The sequence below is a fragment of the Gadus macrocephalus genome, chromosome 1, assembly GCF_031168955.1.
Source record: "Gadus macrocephalus chromosome 1, ASM3116895v1".
In the NCBI taxonomy this organism is placed as follows: domain Eukaryota; kingdom Metazoa; phylum Chordata; class Actinopteri; order Gadiformes; family Gadidae; genus Gadus; species Gadus macrocephalus.
In genome coordinates, this window is record NC_082382.1 from 6,193,980 (window position 1) to 6,208,482 (window position 14,503).

The window sequence follows — 14,503 nt, forward strand, 5'->3', positions numbered from 1 at the left end:
AGGAGGTAATTTGATGTGTAGTGTCACTGAAAAGCCTAAAGATGAATATACAAGCCATCATTTCTCAACGGGAAAGTGTTTCACTGGAAAACAACAAATAATTACATAGCAAGTACAAATCTTAAAATCAAAACATTGTAACCTAATGTGCATGATCAGCACTTAAATAGATTCAGCAAAAACATCAATGTTTTCACAAATATTTTAACACTGTTTAAAGAATGGCAATAGTTAACATATATTGGCAAAAAGACAAAAGAAATATTAAAAAAAGGAAATCAGCAGTGCGACCAATGTACTAAAGCAGAGTTAACAGAATAGCACCATCTCATTGTCTATGAACCCAGAGAACTGATGAATTCAAATCAACAGCACCACCCAAATTCCTCCTCTGTCTTCCAGTTTCATAAGAAGTGACGCCGTTAACGGAGGACTGTACGCTAAGCAGACCTTAAGGAACATAGACATACAAAGGATGGATAGTTGTCCTCAGCGCCTCCTACTGGATGGTGGACCACAGGCTAAACCCAACATGAGTTCATCAACTATACTAAACACTATGTACAAGATGGAGGCGGCTGTACCTTGGTATTCCACCCACCGGGACTGTTTCAGTGAGTTGGCTCAGTTTCACAAGTTCAGAAAGAGTTGAACACGGTTTTACTCAAATTACCTAGCTCCCAAAGCCCCCAAATAAATCTCAGCATTCCTGGCTTCAGCACATCGGAAAACTATCAATAAAGAGCATCCACACAGGTTAATAAATTACTTCACACGCATGATGTTTGCCTTCCATCCTTCAAAAGCTCTGCCTGTCCCATGATACCTCAACTCAATCATTAGACCTTCCCACACACGAGCCACCCCTAGTCATTATAGACCGACCCACCCCTACCGTCATCATTGGACCGTCCCACACACGACCCACCCCTAGTCATTATAGACCGACCCAACCCTACCGTCATCATTGGACCGTCCCACACACGACCCACCCCTACAGTCATTATAGACCGACCCACCCCTAACGTCATCATTGGACCGTCCCACACACGACCCACCCCTACAGTCATTATAGACCGACCCAACCCTACCGTCATCATTGGACCGTGACACACAGGTACAGACCCACCCCTACCGTCAACATTGGACCGTCCCACACACGACCCACCCCTACAGTCATTATGGACCGACCCAACCCTAACGTCATCATTGGACCGTGACACACAGGTACAGACCCACCCCTACCGTCAACATTGGACCGACCCACACAGGTACAGGCCCGCCCCTACCGTCAACATTGGACCGACCCACACAGGTACAGGCCCGCCCCTACCGTCAACATTGGACCGTGACACACAGGTAACTGTGGGCGAGTTACAGACTGAGGAGGTATTGGGAAGAAGGTGCATACCAGTTAGTAGAAGAGAAGACGCAGTATCACGTTGGCTAAGGAAATGCAACCGTGGCAAATAAAGGGGCGTGGGGCACGTATGTACAAGGACACATGCAATCAAGGCTAGACTCTACAGAGAGCTGCGATGGGATCTCCGCTACTCAGATCCAGCCGGTGTCTGGACACCGCCACCAGGATAGACCTCTCAGTTCCACACCGCGTATCCCAGGGTCCTCAGACTCAATGTAAGGGAATTTGGCACAAAACCAAAGGGAAAGGCAATATTGAAGAAGGGTTGATTACATCCAGCAGCCACAGGCTACCAGTACGGGTAGTTGGTGTGACGCCCAGATGAGGTCTGCCTACAGGGGGGTTCTACGTGTACCAGTGGACCTACAGACTGCTCTGACGGGGGGGTGCGGGGGACGGAGGCTGCGGAGGGGTCAACTATAGGAAGGCACTGGGGTTGGCCCGGGGGTCCTTCTGGTTCCTGTAGCGGACCGCCAGCCAGACGCCCAGGATCTGGAGGAGGAAGACAGCAGAGCATCGGTTATCAAGCACCTTTCCCCCCCCCCCAAGCAGTCAGGCTCCCGGAGGTATCCACTGCCCCTAAACCAACCCCACGCACACGACAACAACAGAATATATGAATACAATTTTTGGGGTAATTTGGAAAGCATTTCTGCACTCGAATCGACCATGGCTGGTGCCACTGCCACTGGAACACGTTACACTACAGTTTATCATTATGCACGTCACCACTGTTTTAGTTTCTCTTATTATTATTCATTATTGTGATCTATGCTGCAACTCATTTTTATTTGTACTTTATCCTGTATTGTTGCTGCTATGTGGCTGCAAAGAACTGTGCTCTTGCTTGTATAATAAGATGCAATACAAGTGACTCTGATTCTGATCACACACAGAGTGTCGACCCCGCGGGCCCCAACGCTCCCCCAGTGGGGGGCGGCCGGCTCACCTCGGTGAAGCTGAAGAAGAGCCCCACCCCGCCCAGGATCTTCAGCACCTCGCTGGCGTGGTCCAGCATCATGTCGCCGCACTGTAAGCAGCTGGTATGCTTACAGGGCTGAGAGGAGGACGAGAACCTGTTTAGTACTACGGATCTGGGGTCAAAGGTCAACAGGTGCGTAGCCATGGCAAAATAATGATAACGCACGTGTCCATTTGAAGAAAAAAATAAACGACAAAACTGAATAAACGACAAAACTGAATAATTTCAAATCCTGAAAGACATCAACAGGCTGTCTAACAAAAAATTGTAGCGAAAAAATATGAGTGATTATATCTTCATATTGTCCCTGTCCCTGTTTAAGACTTTAAGACTTAAAAAGTCCTTGTTTGCAGAAGAGGAGCTTCCTTGTCTACAACTATTCCCTGGCCGTGGTGTTCTGAGGACAGAGTGGCTGGTGGTGTAAAGCTCACAGCGTTGCAGGTGGAGACGTCCAGGTCAAACTGTGCGTGAGTGGCGTTGGTGTCCAGCAGGCCGCAGCAGTTGAGCTTGTTCTCTAGCTCCACCTTGGTCCTGTTGTGCAGCATCCCCCAGGCCGAGTTCAGCAGGGTCTCCTGAGCCGGGACACCAGGACACAACGCGTCAAGCATCAGCGCAGGGCCGAGAAACTCAGTCAACGAGAATCTCAGTCAACGGAAACTTTCCCCTTGGCTTTAAAATGTTAGATGCCGTATGCACACATATTTTACGTCTGGTAAACTAGAAGCAGCTAGACTAGAACAGCTCTTTTTACGCTCAAACTTTACTTCCGTAACCTTATGACTTACATTTTCTTTTTGTACGCCTGAAATAAAAAAGATAACACAAACTTGACAGAAGGTGAAAGAGTGAGTGGAAGGCGATCATGTGTCTCACCTGCTGGCCGCGGTTCATGGCCAGGCAGGAGCAGGACACCCCAAACTGGAACAGGAAGACGATGAAGAGGATGACCATGTACTGGGAGGGAATCACGGTGAAGGAAACCACAACACAGCATTCTATCTGCTCAATGGATTAGTTCTTCTGTAGAAACTCACTGTACTCACTGTTAAACGTTTCACACAGTTAAAAAATATGATCGATTAAAACAACCTAATATTACAGCTTCAGAACCCCATGGTTGGTTGGCTTTTCCCTGTTTTCTAGATCAGCGATTCCCCACCCCCGGTACCAGGACCAGAGCTGGTCCGTGGACCCGTTTGTACCGGGTGCCATGCCGTAATTCCGACGCCTCATTGTTCCGACGTCTCAATGGTCCGAAATATTTCCCATTAGATCGACATGCCACTATGCCGACGGTTCAATGTTACGAAAACGGAACCCATTGGTCCGAAGGGCCGTTTGTCCGACTTTTGAAAAAGGAGGAGCATTAGGCCGACGATTCAATATGCCAAATAGGCCTACATATAAAGAGTTTTATACCTCTCTCACACTAAGCACCAAAATACAACCTAGGCCTACATATCACGTTCACGATGAATATTGGAGAGCAAAGTGACGAGAGAGAGAGAGAGAGAGAGAGAGAGAGAGAGAGAGAACTATTCTGCATATTGAACCGTCGGCCTAATGCGCCTCCTTTTTGAAAAGTCGGACAAACGGCCCTTCGGACCAATGGGTTCCGTTTTCGTAACATTGAACCGTCGGCATAGTGGCATGTCGATCTAATGGGAAATATTTCGGACCATTGAGACGTCGGAACAATGAGGTGTCGGAATTACGGGCAGGCCCCTTGTACCGGGCCTTGAAATATTTCCAGAGAAGGATTAATAAATTATCTTGAAAAACACCCAAATCCTTTGTTTAACAGGATGTTTTTTTTTAATTACGGCATTCAAATTTAGTACAGGCCCTCCAATTTTTTTTATGAATATGCCGGTCCTTGGACCAAAAAAGGTTATGAACCCGTTTTAGATAACAAAACGAATATGTATTAACATTTTATGAATTACAAATGTAAAACAAAATAAATCATTGTCTAATGTCTACAGAGCTGCACTTTACTTTAAGGTCTCCTCCAACTGGAGCAGGCTGCTCTTGAAGGATACAAAGAAGAGCATGACCTGGTGGTGGTGGACAGCCCCCACCAGCCCCACCATGGCGATGAGCAGCAGGAAGACGCCCACTGCGATCACCCCCCCGATGATGTGGATGCTGGACACCAGGCCGAAGCCCTTGCCCCAGGCCGCCACTGCTATGAGCAGCAGCCCGACCATCTGAAATACAACAAACCCTCTAGGCCGTGGCACAAAGCTCAGAGTTTCCTCACCGAATCACAACAAGCAAGGTCCTCCTATTGGTTCCACACAGCGAGAAAATGTAAATCTTAGATTGTTGATGATATATGGCCTACTACGCTGAGCTGTGATTGTGGAAGCAGGGATGGCTCCACTGTGTGAACACCGAGGCTGAGTTTTATGTAATTTATATTTAAGGCAGAGGCCAAGTGTCTACTTAGGACAGACAGAGTGTGCTGTGGCCGGGAAACGCATCCTGTTTCTACTAAAACTAACGAAGCCCGCGTTAAAGACATTCCTTCAAAGGGGGAAATGCCTAACATTTTGAACAATGAAGTTCAGCACATTTTCAGACACACACATCCTGGACTCATGCATTTCCAATACATTGGAACAGTAAACAATCGGACATGGAGGAGTACGAATGTGCATGAACTACTTTGGTAGTATGTATGCAAACAGTTCGCTGTATGCAAACAGTGGTCCCCTTCTCCCTTGGAGTGCCTCACACACCTTCCCAGTTAGTCAGTCAGATGATTCGCTTTCTTTACAAGGACAGTGGTACACATCCTAGGACAGGCATCTGTTGTCTGTCTGTGGCCGGGATTCGCATATGCCAGCATTAAATCCATTGGACTGGATAGTGAACCCTGAGCCTGTTCAATAAATCACCTAGTGTCTCCACGTCACCACAACATAAGTGACCCTCTGACGTAAGATTAGCACAATGTGTTCAGGTTTCCGCCTCGAAATAACATCCGACTATTGAATGTTAACTTCAGCAATCAGTCACTGACTAGAGATAAATAGATCCGTAGTGAATGAACACAGGACTACGAGCTGCTCAACAACACCAGATTAAGCTAACAGATGAAGTTAACAGTCGGAGTGATGTTCGACATACATCACTGACATGTAGACAGACACCATGTAAACAGACACATGTAGACAGACAGACACCGCAACTGGTGTCTGTCTGTCTGAGTCCTTCCTCACCAAGCCCAGCTAGCACCAGATCGGCTAACAGGGAGCGCAGGGCTGAGATAGCTACCGTTGGTAGCTAGGCTGCTAGCCTGCAAGCTAACAAGCTAAAGCGACCTGTCATACTTTTGTCATATGTGCCTTGCCCTTTGGCACAACGGTAGCACATGCGAGTATCAGCTCCTGATACAATTACGTATATACATACAGTACCTACAGTTATTTGCAAACAGAATCTGGCGGCTTTCGAATAAGAGCAGCATGTATGCGAGGGTCACACTGCATTGTCCTTCTCTGGTTCTGAACCGTTAGCTCCCGGAGTTAGCCTATGCTAAGGCTGTTAGCTCCCGGAGTTAGCCTATGCTAAAGCAGTACTCACCATGTACACCACATTCAGGGAGCACAGTGCGTTCTTAGAGCAGGTGAACCCGCCGCACACCATGGTCACTATCTATCGGTTGAAGCGAGTGAGTCGATTAAAGTGAAAGTCTTTCTCTGGAGGAGGAATGAGTCCGTAACCAGTCACCAGTCTGTGAGTCAACAACAGCCCGCAAGTCACCAGCCTGAGTGGGGAGCGGAGCTGATGGCGTCAGCGTGACACATGGATGACGTCACGGATCGGCTCGACGCCACTCATCAGTGTTGAATGGGTTCAAAGTTTGAACCCATACATCAGTCATTAATATGATCAATCACTTTTGGGTTCAAATCTATGATAAATCACTGATGAATGGGTTCAAACCTATGATTAATCACTGATGTATGGTTTCAAACCATGATTAATCACTGATGTAGGCTACGCCTTCAAACCTATAATCACTGATGTATGGGTTCAAACCTATGATTAATCACTGATGTATGGTTTCAAACCATGATTAATTACTGATGTAGGCTACGCCTTCAAACCTATAATCACTGATGTATGGGTTCAGACCTATGATTGATCACTGATGTATGGGTTCAGACCTATGATTATCACTGATGTATGGGTTCAGACCTATGATTAATCACTGATGTGCGGGTTCAAACCTATGATTAATTACTCATGGGTTCAAACCTATAATCACTGATATATGGGTTCAAACCTATGATAATCACTGACGTATGGCTTCAAACCTATTGTTAATCACTGATGTATGAGTTCAAACCTATGATTAATCACTGATGTGTGGGTTCAAACCTATGATTAATCACTGTTGTATGAGTTCAAACCTATATGATTAATTACTGTTGTATGGGTTCAAGCCTATCACTGATGTATGGGTTCAAACCTATAATATTCACTGATGTATGGGTTCAAACCAATAATCACTGTTGCATGAGTTAAACCTGTTTCAATCTACTTCATTGGGACCTTGAGAAAGTTATCCGAGCTTGGCTGGACCAATACGGCTCATAATAATGTAATGCATGTTACGGTTTCTTTCATGGTTTCTGCACAAAGCGGGAACAGGCCTTTGGAGCGAGCTCATGTCACTTATGAAGCCTGATCAACTCATGATGCACTGCTGCGGACTGAAGAACCGTTTTTTTTAAATCAGGAAGTTAGTTTACAACCTGCAGGGGAAACGGAGCTGAACACAGTGAGCTGAGCTCTGTGGTCTAGACCTGAGACAGACGACCGTTGAGGTCTGCATCGCAGTCTCTGCTCTCTTCGGGAAATGCAAGGGTTTCAAATGGGCTGAAGAAGGTGCCTTCAGACCGTACGTCAGGATGAACAGCAGCAGCAGATCTGTGAACTCGACCGCAATAAGAGCGGAGCTCAGGAGGCATGAGTCCGTCCAGACCTCCATCCAGCGCCTGTTCAGACAGTTTGAGAAGGTTGGAGATACGCAGCTGTGCTCCGGACTGAAGATCTGCCTCAGGAGCCTGCAAGGTGAGTCCTCAGCCTGAGAGACAAATAAGAGCCGGTTTAGTGAGTGAAGAAAGGTTTCAGTATGTAGTGGTTTGGTTTAAAAAGCAAAAAGGTTGCCCAAAAGGGCATTTTGCACATGCTATTTTAACTATTTAAACTATATTTTAACTTCATATTTTGTTTTGATACACACATTGGCGTTGTTTCTCAAGCAATCCCGTCCAGCATTAGAGACAGCCTTAAAGACGGAAACTTGAGAAACTCATGCTTGAACACATCTTCCCTACGTGCTTCCTGTCTCAGTTTCACTAGCGTAAACACTGCTTTGGTTAGAAGCCGTTTCTTTGGTCAGTGTGTGACATTATACTAGACTGGCCATATGGTACAGGGTGGTTTGAGGTATGAGCAGCAGGAACCCTTCCAGTGTTACAGTATACTGGCCACCAATGGGGCCTTCTTATGCAGCCATCGCCATGGTAGCAAAATGGAGCCTGCTGTGTGGGCCTATTTCCTCCTACCACCGTGCAACATCCCTCAAAGCCACTTCCTTCCAGACTTGCAGAGCCTCAACATACATATCCTCAGTGTTTCGTCATCATGCCTAAATAGTCAGACCTTATTTAATTATCTTTCTACCTTTACGTTTGCAATTATTTTGTGCCAGGACTAGCACTTATGTGTGTGTGTGTGTTTGTGTCATCAGTACTGATACGATCGTGCAATTTTTGCTTGAACTATTTATTGTCATCATTTACGAATTTCCGTTTCCTGATGTGGTGGTGAGTTCTTGAGATCAGAAGCTCTGACGTATTTCTGTAGGATCTGTAAGATCAATCAGCCTCAGTCATTGAGTTTAAAAAAACTGAAAATCCCATTTCTTTGAATGATAAAATGTAGAGAAGAAAAGGACAGTGTTAAGAAGGGGAGACACTCCTGTGAGCAAAGAAAGACTTTGAAATTGATATCTGAATGATAACCCCCAACACTGCTTATACTGCAGCAGGAAAGAGACGGGTATCGGAGAGAGAGAACGAAGAAGAGATACAGAGAGAAGAGATACAGAGAGGTACAGAGAGATATAGAGAGAAGAGATACAGAGAGAAGAGATACAGAGACATGAGATACAGAGAGATGAGATACAGAGAGAAGAGATACATAGAGATGAGATACAGAGAGTCACAGAGAGATGAGATACAGAGAGATGAGTTAAAGGGAGATACAGAGTGATGAGATACAGAGAGAAGAGATACAGAGAGATGAGTTAAAGAGAGATACAGAGTGATGAGATACAGAGAGAAGAGATACAGAGAGATGGGATACAGAGGGATGAGGTAAGAGAGAAGAGATACAGAGAGATGGGATACAGAGAGAAGTCATGCAGAGAGTTTCAGAGAGAAGAGATACAGGGAGACGGGATAAAGAGAGATGAGATACAGAGAGATGAGAAAGCCACTCACAGTGAAAAGCAAATGAGAGATCAGCCAGCACGAACAGCCATTGACTGTCGAACAAGTCTGCCCGCGGCGGCCACCCTGGAAGTATGGCTGTAGGTGGATGAGGGTTATGTCAGAGAAAGTGTTGGCACATGTTTATGTGGTGTATGTGTGTGTGTGTGTGTGTGTGTGTGTGTGTGTGTGTGTGTGTGTGTGTGTGTGTGTGTTTGCACCTGTGTTCACTAGTATATTTCCATCACATGTTCAAAGCGAGTGGATGTGTCTAAAATTATCCCAGACTGTTGTTATTGTGACTTTCCTATCCAGTGTCTGTGTGTGTGTGTGTGTGTGTGTGTGTGTGTGTGTGTGCGTGTGTGTGTGTGTGTGTGTGTGTGTGTGTGTGCGTGTGTGTGTGTGTGTGTGTGTGTGTGTGCGTGTGTGTGTGTGTGTGTGTGTGTGTGTGTGTGTGTGTGTGTGTGTGAGGTGTGGGACTGGGAAGGTTTACTGTGGTGTGGGCTGTTGTCTCCTACTGGTTCACATTCAGGTCTTTTTTTTAATTAAAGGCCAATTAACACTGGATCCCCATGTATCTTCAAGGGAAGCGTTATGTTCTTGTACACGGTGCATTTTTTAGTGTTGTTGAACACACGCAATCCAAATTGTAGTGGTTCCTTTCACCGGGCTGGTTGTAACACGAATAATACACCTACAATCATTATTATTATTATAACGTAATATTCATTTTCTAAAGAAATTCCCGAAAAGATAATTCTCATCACTGACATCATCATCGACCTACATTGTTGTTGACTGCTAAACATTGTAGCTTTGGCATCTGCCAGGAGGATTTGATCGACACACAGCCTCAAGGACACAAGAAACGATTGGGTCACATGGCATATTTTGGGGGGCATGTTATCGGTGTCCAATATGTTCACAGCCCGCACCCCCCGAACACCCTGAGCTCATCCACTTCAGCTAATGAACGGTAGTGGGCGTCGCACTGCGGATCAATATCTGGAGGAAATGTCCTGAACACATGGCGGGGCGGGACGCGAGGAGACCGCCAGCAGGACCCCGGCCACAAACAGGAGAAGACCCTCGCTTCTTACACCGATTCATGGACACTGTAGAATCTGCAGGGTGGGGGTGGGGCGGTATTGGTGGTTGTGAGGGGAGGGGGAGGAGCAGGAGGAGGAGGAGGAGGAGGAGGAGGAGGAGGAGGAGGAGCAGGAGGAGTGGACGACCGTGCAGGAGATGATTGTGCCACCCGAGCTGGGAAGATTGTAACACCTTAGCAACAAACAAGCCATGCCTCTCATCGGAGGAGGAGGAGCCAGAGCCAGCCAGCACGCTGACACGCAGGCGCATTCTGACACACGCACACTCGCACACACGCACGCACACACACACACACACACACACACACACACACACACACACACACACACACACACACGCACACACAAAAGCTGACTGACTGGCGAAGGCAGATAAATGATGTTAATAATAGCGCTGTGTAGAACCGCAGTTGAAGAATCAACATTGTGGAATAAAAAGACTGATTTGTAATCTCACTATCTTCCATAAACATGCTATACCCATCCATCATCTAAAATACATACGATTATCCCTGCTTGCCTTCCTAGCTTCCTTCCTTCATTTCTGTCCTTCTCTGCCATAGATCTCTGCTCTACCCCTGATCTCCTTTTCATCTCGCCGCTCCTGCCTATGTTTCGCTGCCTTGCAGCCAGGCTTTACCCGTCGCTTTGCTGCCTCTTCCCCCGCCTCCCCCTCCTCTCCAGCACAGAGGGAGGAAGACAGAGGGGAGGGGACATGAGGAACGAGCCATAAAGAGCAGGGACCTGCACACAGAGAGAGAGAGCGAGGGCGAGAGAGAGAAGAGGAGGGGAGAGACAGGCTCCTCTGGTATTGAATGAATTGCCTCTTGCAACAAGGAGGGGCATGTTGGAGAAGCAGCATTGGAGATTCCTGTCCGCACGTTAATTGCATGTGCACGAGACGAGAGAGCACGGAGGAAGCTGGACCAGGAGTGTGCATGCGTGTGAGCGTGTGGGACTGATTGATGTCTGCCTGTGTCTGTGCACTTGTGTGCATGCCAGCGTGATTCTCTCTGGACACATTCAAGTGGACAGCTTCTCTCTCGTCTGTCCCTCCAGAGCCTGGTTTTTGCTTTGGACCAAAAAGGACATTTCCGTGGCGTCTCGGTCTCTGCGACGTTGTTCTTCCCGCGGCGGCGGCGGCGGCGGCGGCGGCAGCGGCTCTCTCCCCGGCGGCGTGCAGAGGACAGCAGCGGTCAGGGGAGCCGCGCTGTGTCCCCTGATGGCCGCAGGGCTCACACGCTCGTCCAGGCGTCTCCTCCACACACCCACAGCCTGGGATCTGCTTTCGCCTTCCATTGACGTCTCTCCTCCCCCCCCCGGTCCCCGGTGGCTCGTCAGCGTCCTCGCTGTCTGCCTCAGAACGACGGCCTGCCTCCGCCGGCCTCTGCGTGGATGCTGCGTGTCAGGACTCATGCGAGGCATGGAATGAGATCCCCCATGATCTGAGGCGGACTGCTCACACTGTCTCTGCAGCTGCTGCCGCTTCGTCTTCTCCCTCTTATCATCAGAGGCATTAATGGTCAAAATGATCGGAGGAAATATCAAAAGGAACTGAACCTTGACAAACCTTGTTTCAACAACAGCGGGAGATTCATCAAGACAACGTAACAGGAATAAGGTCAAGTAAATAATTAGCAGCCTGGAGGCGCTGTAATGAGGAGGATCTTCTCCGGTCGCATGCATATGTATTAGACGGGTTTGACTTGGGTATGGACTAGACATTCATCTCGAGGACCGAGGGAACGTTACCTCTGGTGAATTGACAGCCCATTGACAGACGTGTGAGGCAGTGGGGACATTTTGGCGGTTCTATTTTTTGCGGCGATGTGAAACACGGCGAGCCAAGCAAACCGTGACGGAAATCGAAATCTCAAGTGGAGGAAACAAGGGAGACGCTCTGGGGGGGGGTTGATAGATGGATCCGTCGACTTCCCGGCCGTCATATCGTCTGAGGGAAAACCTAATCCCCCTCCATGTGAGCCGGGCCTTCCCGTTCTGCTGCCGCGTCGGTCCAAGGTGCCCCACCGCGGCGCGCTGCTGAGGCGTCCGCTGGTCCATGCCGCTCTGTCGGTTCATTCATCTCGCGGTTTGTCCCCCTTAGTCTGAGCCCATGAGCGGAGGAGGCGCCCTGCAGCAGCGCACCACCTACCTCATCTCCCTCACTCTGGTCAAGGTTGAGGCGCTGGAGGAGGATGGCCAGGACGCCAGGAAGAACGGTCAGGGGGGAGAGGGAGAGGCCGAGGCCGAGGCCAGGCCTGGGAGCGGGCCGGGGGGAGCGGGCGGCGAGGAGCCCCGGGCCGGAGGAGAGGCGGTCCCTGCACCCGGGGGGATGCAGGGGCCGCCGTGTGGGGTTGAGGACGCCGCCACGCAGAGGGGGAGCGTACTGAGTGAGCTCAGAGATGAGGAGGAGGAGGAGGAGGAGAGACCAACCCTCAGCCCCGCGAGAGACAAAGTACCTTCTGCTGGTGATGCTGCCCCGGCCAAAGGAAGTGAGAAGCCACTGTGCAACCTCACGATCCCATTAGCCTCTGAGAGGGCTCTCCCACACACCGCTGCGGACAGAGACTCGAGGAGAGGGGAAAAGACACTCTCCGGTGAAAAGACGCCCTCCGCCTTGGAGGCAAAGAAATGCGTTTCTCCGTCACTGCCCGGTATGTCGCCGATGGAGATGTCGGAGCCCGTCCGCACCCCGACCCGCAGCAGCTTCCCCATCCGGCCCGTGGGTCAGCGACCCGTCAGTCTGCTGAAGTCCCACAGCAGCGTCACCACTCGAGGCCGGGACTCTCGAGACGGCAGGGAGCGGAGTCCCACCTCAGCCCAAAGCTTGGACCGCAAGGACAGCCGGATGCCTACCCGCTCCCCGGGGCCCTGCAGGGCGTCCTGGGCCGAGGCCAGCAGGACGGAGGGCTGGAGGGACCCGCGGGACGAGGCTGACGGTCGGGCTAGGGTCGGGATGCCCTTGGAGATCGGAGGGGGCCCGGTGATGAGAGACATGCCCAGGAAGGAGAGGCTGAAGACGGGGTCAGCGTCCCTGCCCGGCCCGGCCAGCCAGCCGCCCAAACCGCGCAAAGGCAAGAGCCGAACGCTGGACAACAGCGACCTCAACATCCTCTCGGAGGACCTGGCTCTGACCAGGGAGATCCAGCAGATCCAGCAGAGCCAGCGCGGCTCTGCCAAGGACCGGAAGATGTTGAAGTTCATCAGCGGGATCTTCACCAAAAGCAGCTCGGGGCCCGCGGCCTCGGGGCCGCCCGTCTACATACAGAGGGACTCCAGCGAGGAGGAAGGTAAGAGCGCCGCTGGCCTGGTAGGATCCACAGCCCTGTGTGTATGGACAGACGCAGTACACAGGAACCTGAACTTACACTGTAGGGCTTTGATGTACATTTGCAGTGGAATTTTGTATCTTGGTTTGGCAGTACGATGCTGTGAAAAACAGTGCATTGTGGGAGTCTCAATGATCGTTGAAGCATTTCATCGTTGAATGTCTACATTTACAGCCATATCCTGCAAATGGCAAAGAAAGTTGGCAAAATAACGTTTGCCTTGGTCGAGTTGGATGAAATATTATATCTTGCAGTAATATTACTGTAAATAGACGGTACCTTACTGGCAAAACTGCTGTCAGTACCTTACTGTGATTTTACAGTGAAAGATTTACAGTGTATGTCTGTGTGACGTCACACAGACATCCAGACACAAAAATTGTCTTCATGGTTCCTGTGTTCTTCTGCACGCTACATTTATAATAAACCTCTCGCCCCTTGTGCCAGGCACCTCGTCTCCAGTAGCGAGGCGGGTGGAGGTGGGGTTCATAGGGGGACTCTGTGAGCCATGCAGAACACAATTACAGGCTCCCCTTGTTTAACATGTCTCGATGTTCACCCTAAAGCTGTGTGTGACTGTAAAGTGATGATAGAAGGAGGGCTTTGATCTGGGACCTGACAGTAGAACCATCTGAGACAGTTAATCTCCCTCAACACCCTAACCCCCCCGTACGCAAGACCCACTCACACCGCTGGAAGGGTAATCCCTGCCCCCCTGCACACACACACACACACACACACACACACACACACACACACACACACACACACACACACACACACACACACACACACACACACACACAAGCACACCTACACACACACACACACACACACACACACACACACACACACACACACACACACACACACACACACACACACACACACACACACACACACACACACACACACACACACACACACACACATACTCTCACATGTAGTAGGTGAGGAGAGGACTGCTGACCTCCTCTTCTTCAGCCATGCTCCCTCAAAACCTGAATTGTGGCAATGGGCAAGAAGGATCAGACTATATGTCTCCACGAGATGTATTGTGTGGAGTTATTCCACCCACTATGTTCTGCCACTAAACAGGACTTTAGGTGCATATGGTCATATTTCCATTATTTCTCTCTCTCTCTCTC

The 14,503-nt window shown here is 49.3% G+C and overlaps 2 protein-coding genes across 3 annotated transcripts in view; one reads left to right on the forward strand and one right to left on the reverse strand.

The window, feature by feature from the left end:
* tspan31 (tetraspanin 31) overlaps positions 1 to 6,212 on the reverse strand; it is a 6,382-nt gene extending 170 nt beyond the window's left edge. Inside the window, exons 1-7 of one of the 2 annotated variants that reach the window (XM_060056353.1) lie at positions 5,997 to 6,212; positions 4,448 to 4,615; positions 3,279 to 3,359; positions 2,837 to 2,977; positions 2,373 to 2,480; positions 1,040 to 1,915; positions 1 to 845 (exon numbers count right to left, since the gene is read on the reverse strand). The exon at positions 1 to 845 is cut by the window's left edge and continues 170 nt beyond it. In XM_060056353.1, the coding sequence (XP_059912336.1) occupies positions 1,841 to 1,915; positions 2,373 to 2,480; positions 2,837 to 2,977; positions 3,279 to 3,359; positions 4,448 to 4,615; positions 5,997 to 6,059 (636 nt within the window). In that variant the 5' untranslated portion in view covers positions 6,060 to 6,212 and the 3' untranslated portion in view covers positions 1 to 845; positions 1,040 to 1,840. Of the gene's footprint in view, positions 846 to 973; positions 1,916 to 2,372; positions 2,481 to 2,836; positions 2,978 to 3,278; positions 3,360 to 4,447; positions 4,616 to 5,996 lie in introns of both variants that reach the window. The other variant, XM_060056343.1, reaches the window with a different exon arrangement.
* A 3,932-nt stretch (positions 6,213 to 10,144) lies between these two features.
* The window catches only part of agap2 (ArfGAP with GTPase domain, ankyrin repeat and PH domain 2), a 9,854-nt gene continuing 5,495 nt past the window's right edge, over positions 10,145 to 14,503 (forward strand). Inside the window, exons 1-2 of the mRNA XM_060055178.1 lie at positions 10,145 to 13,508; positions 13,803 to 13,856. Coding sequence (XP_059911161.1) covers positions 12,140 to 13,508; positions 13,803 to 13,856 — 1,423 coding nt within the window. The 5' untranslated portion in view covers positions 10,145 to 12,139. The remainder of the gene's footprint in view (positions 13,509 to 13,802; positions 13,857 to 14,503) is intronic.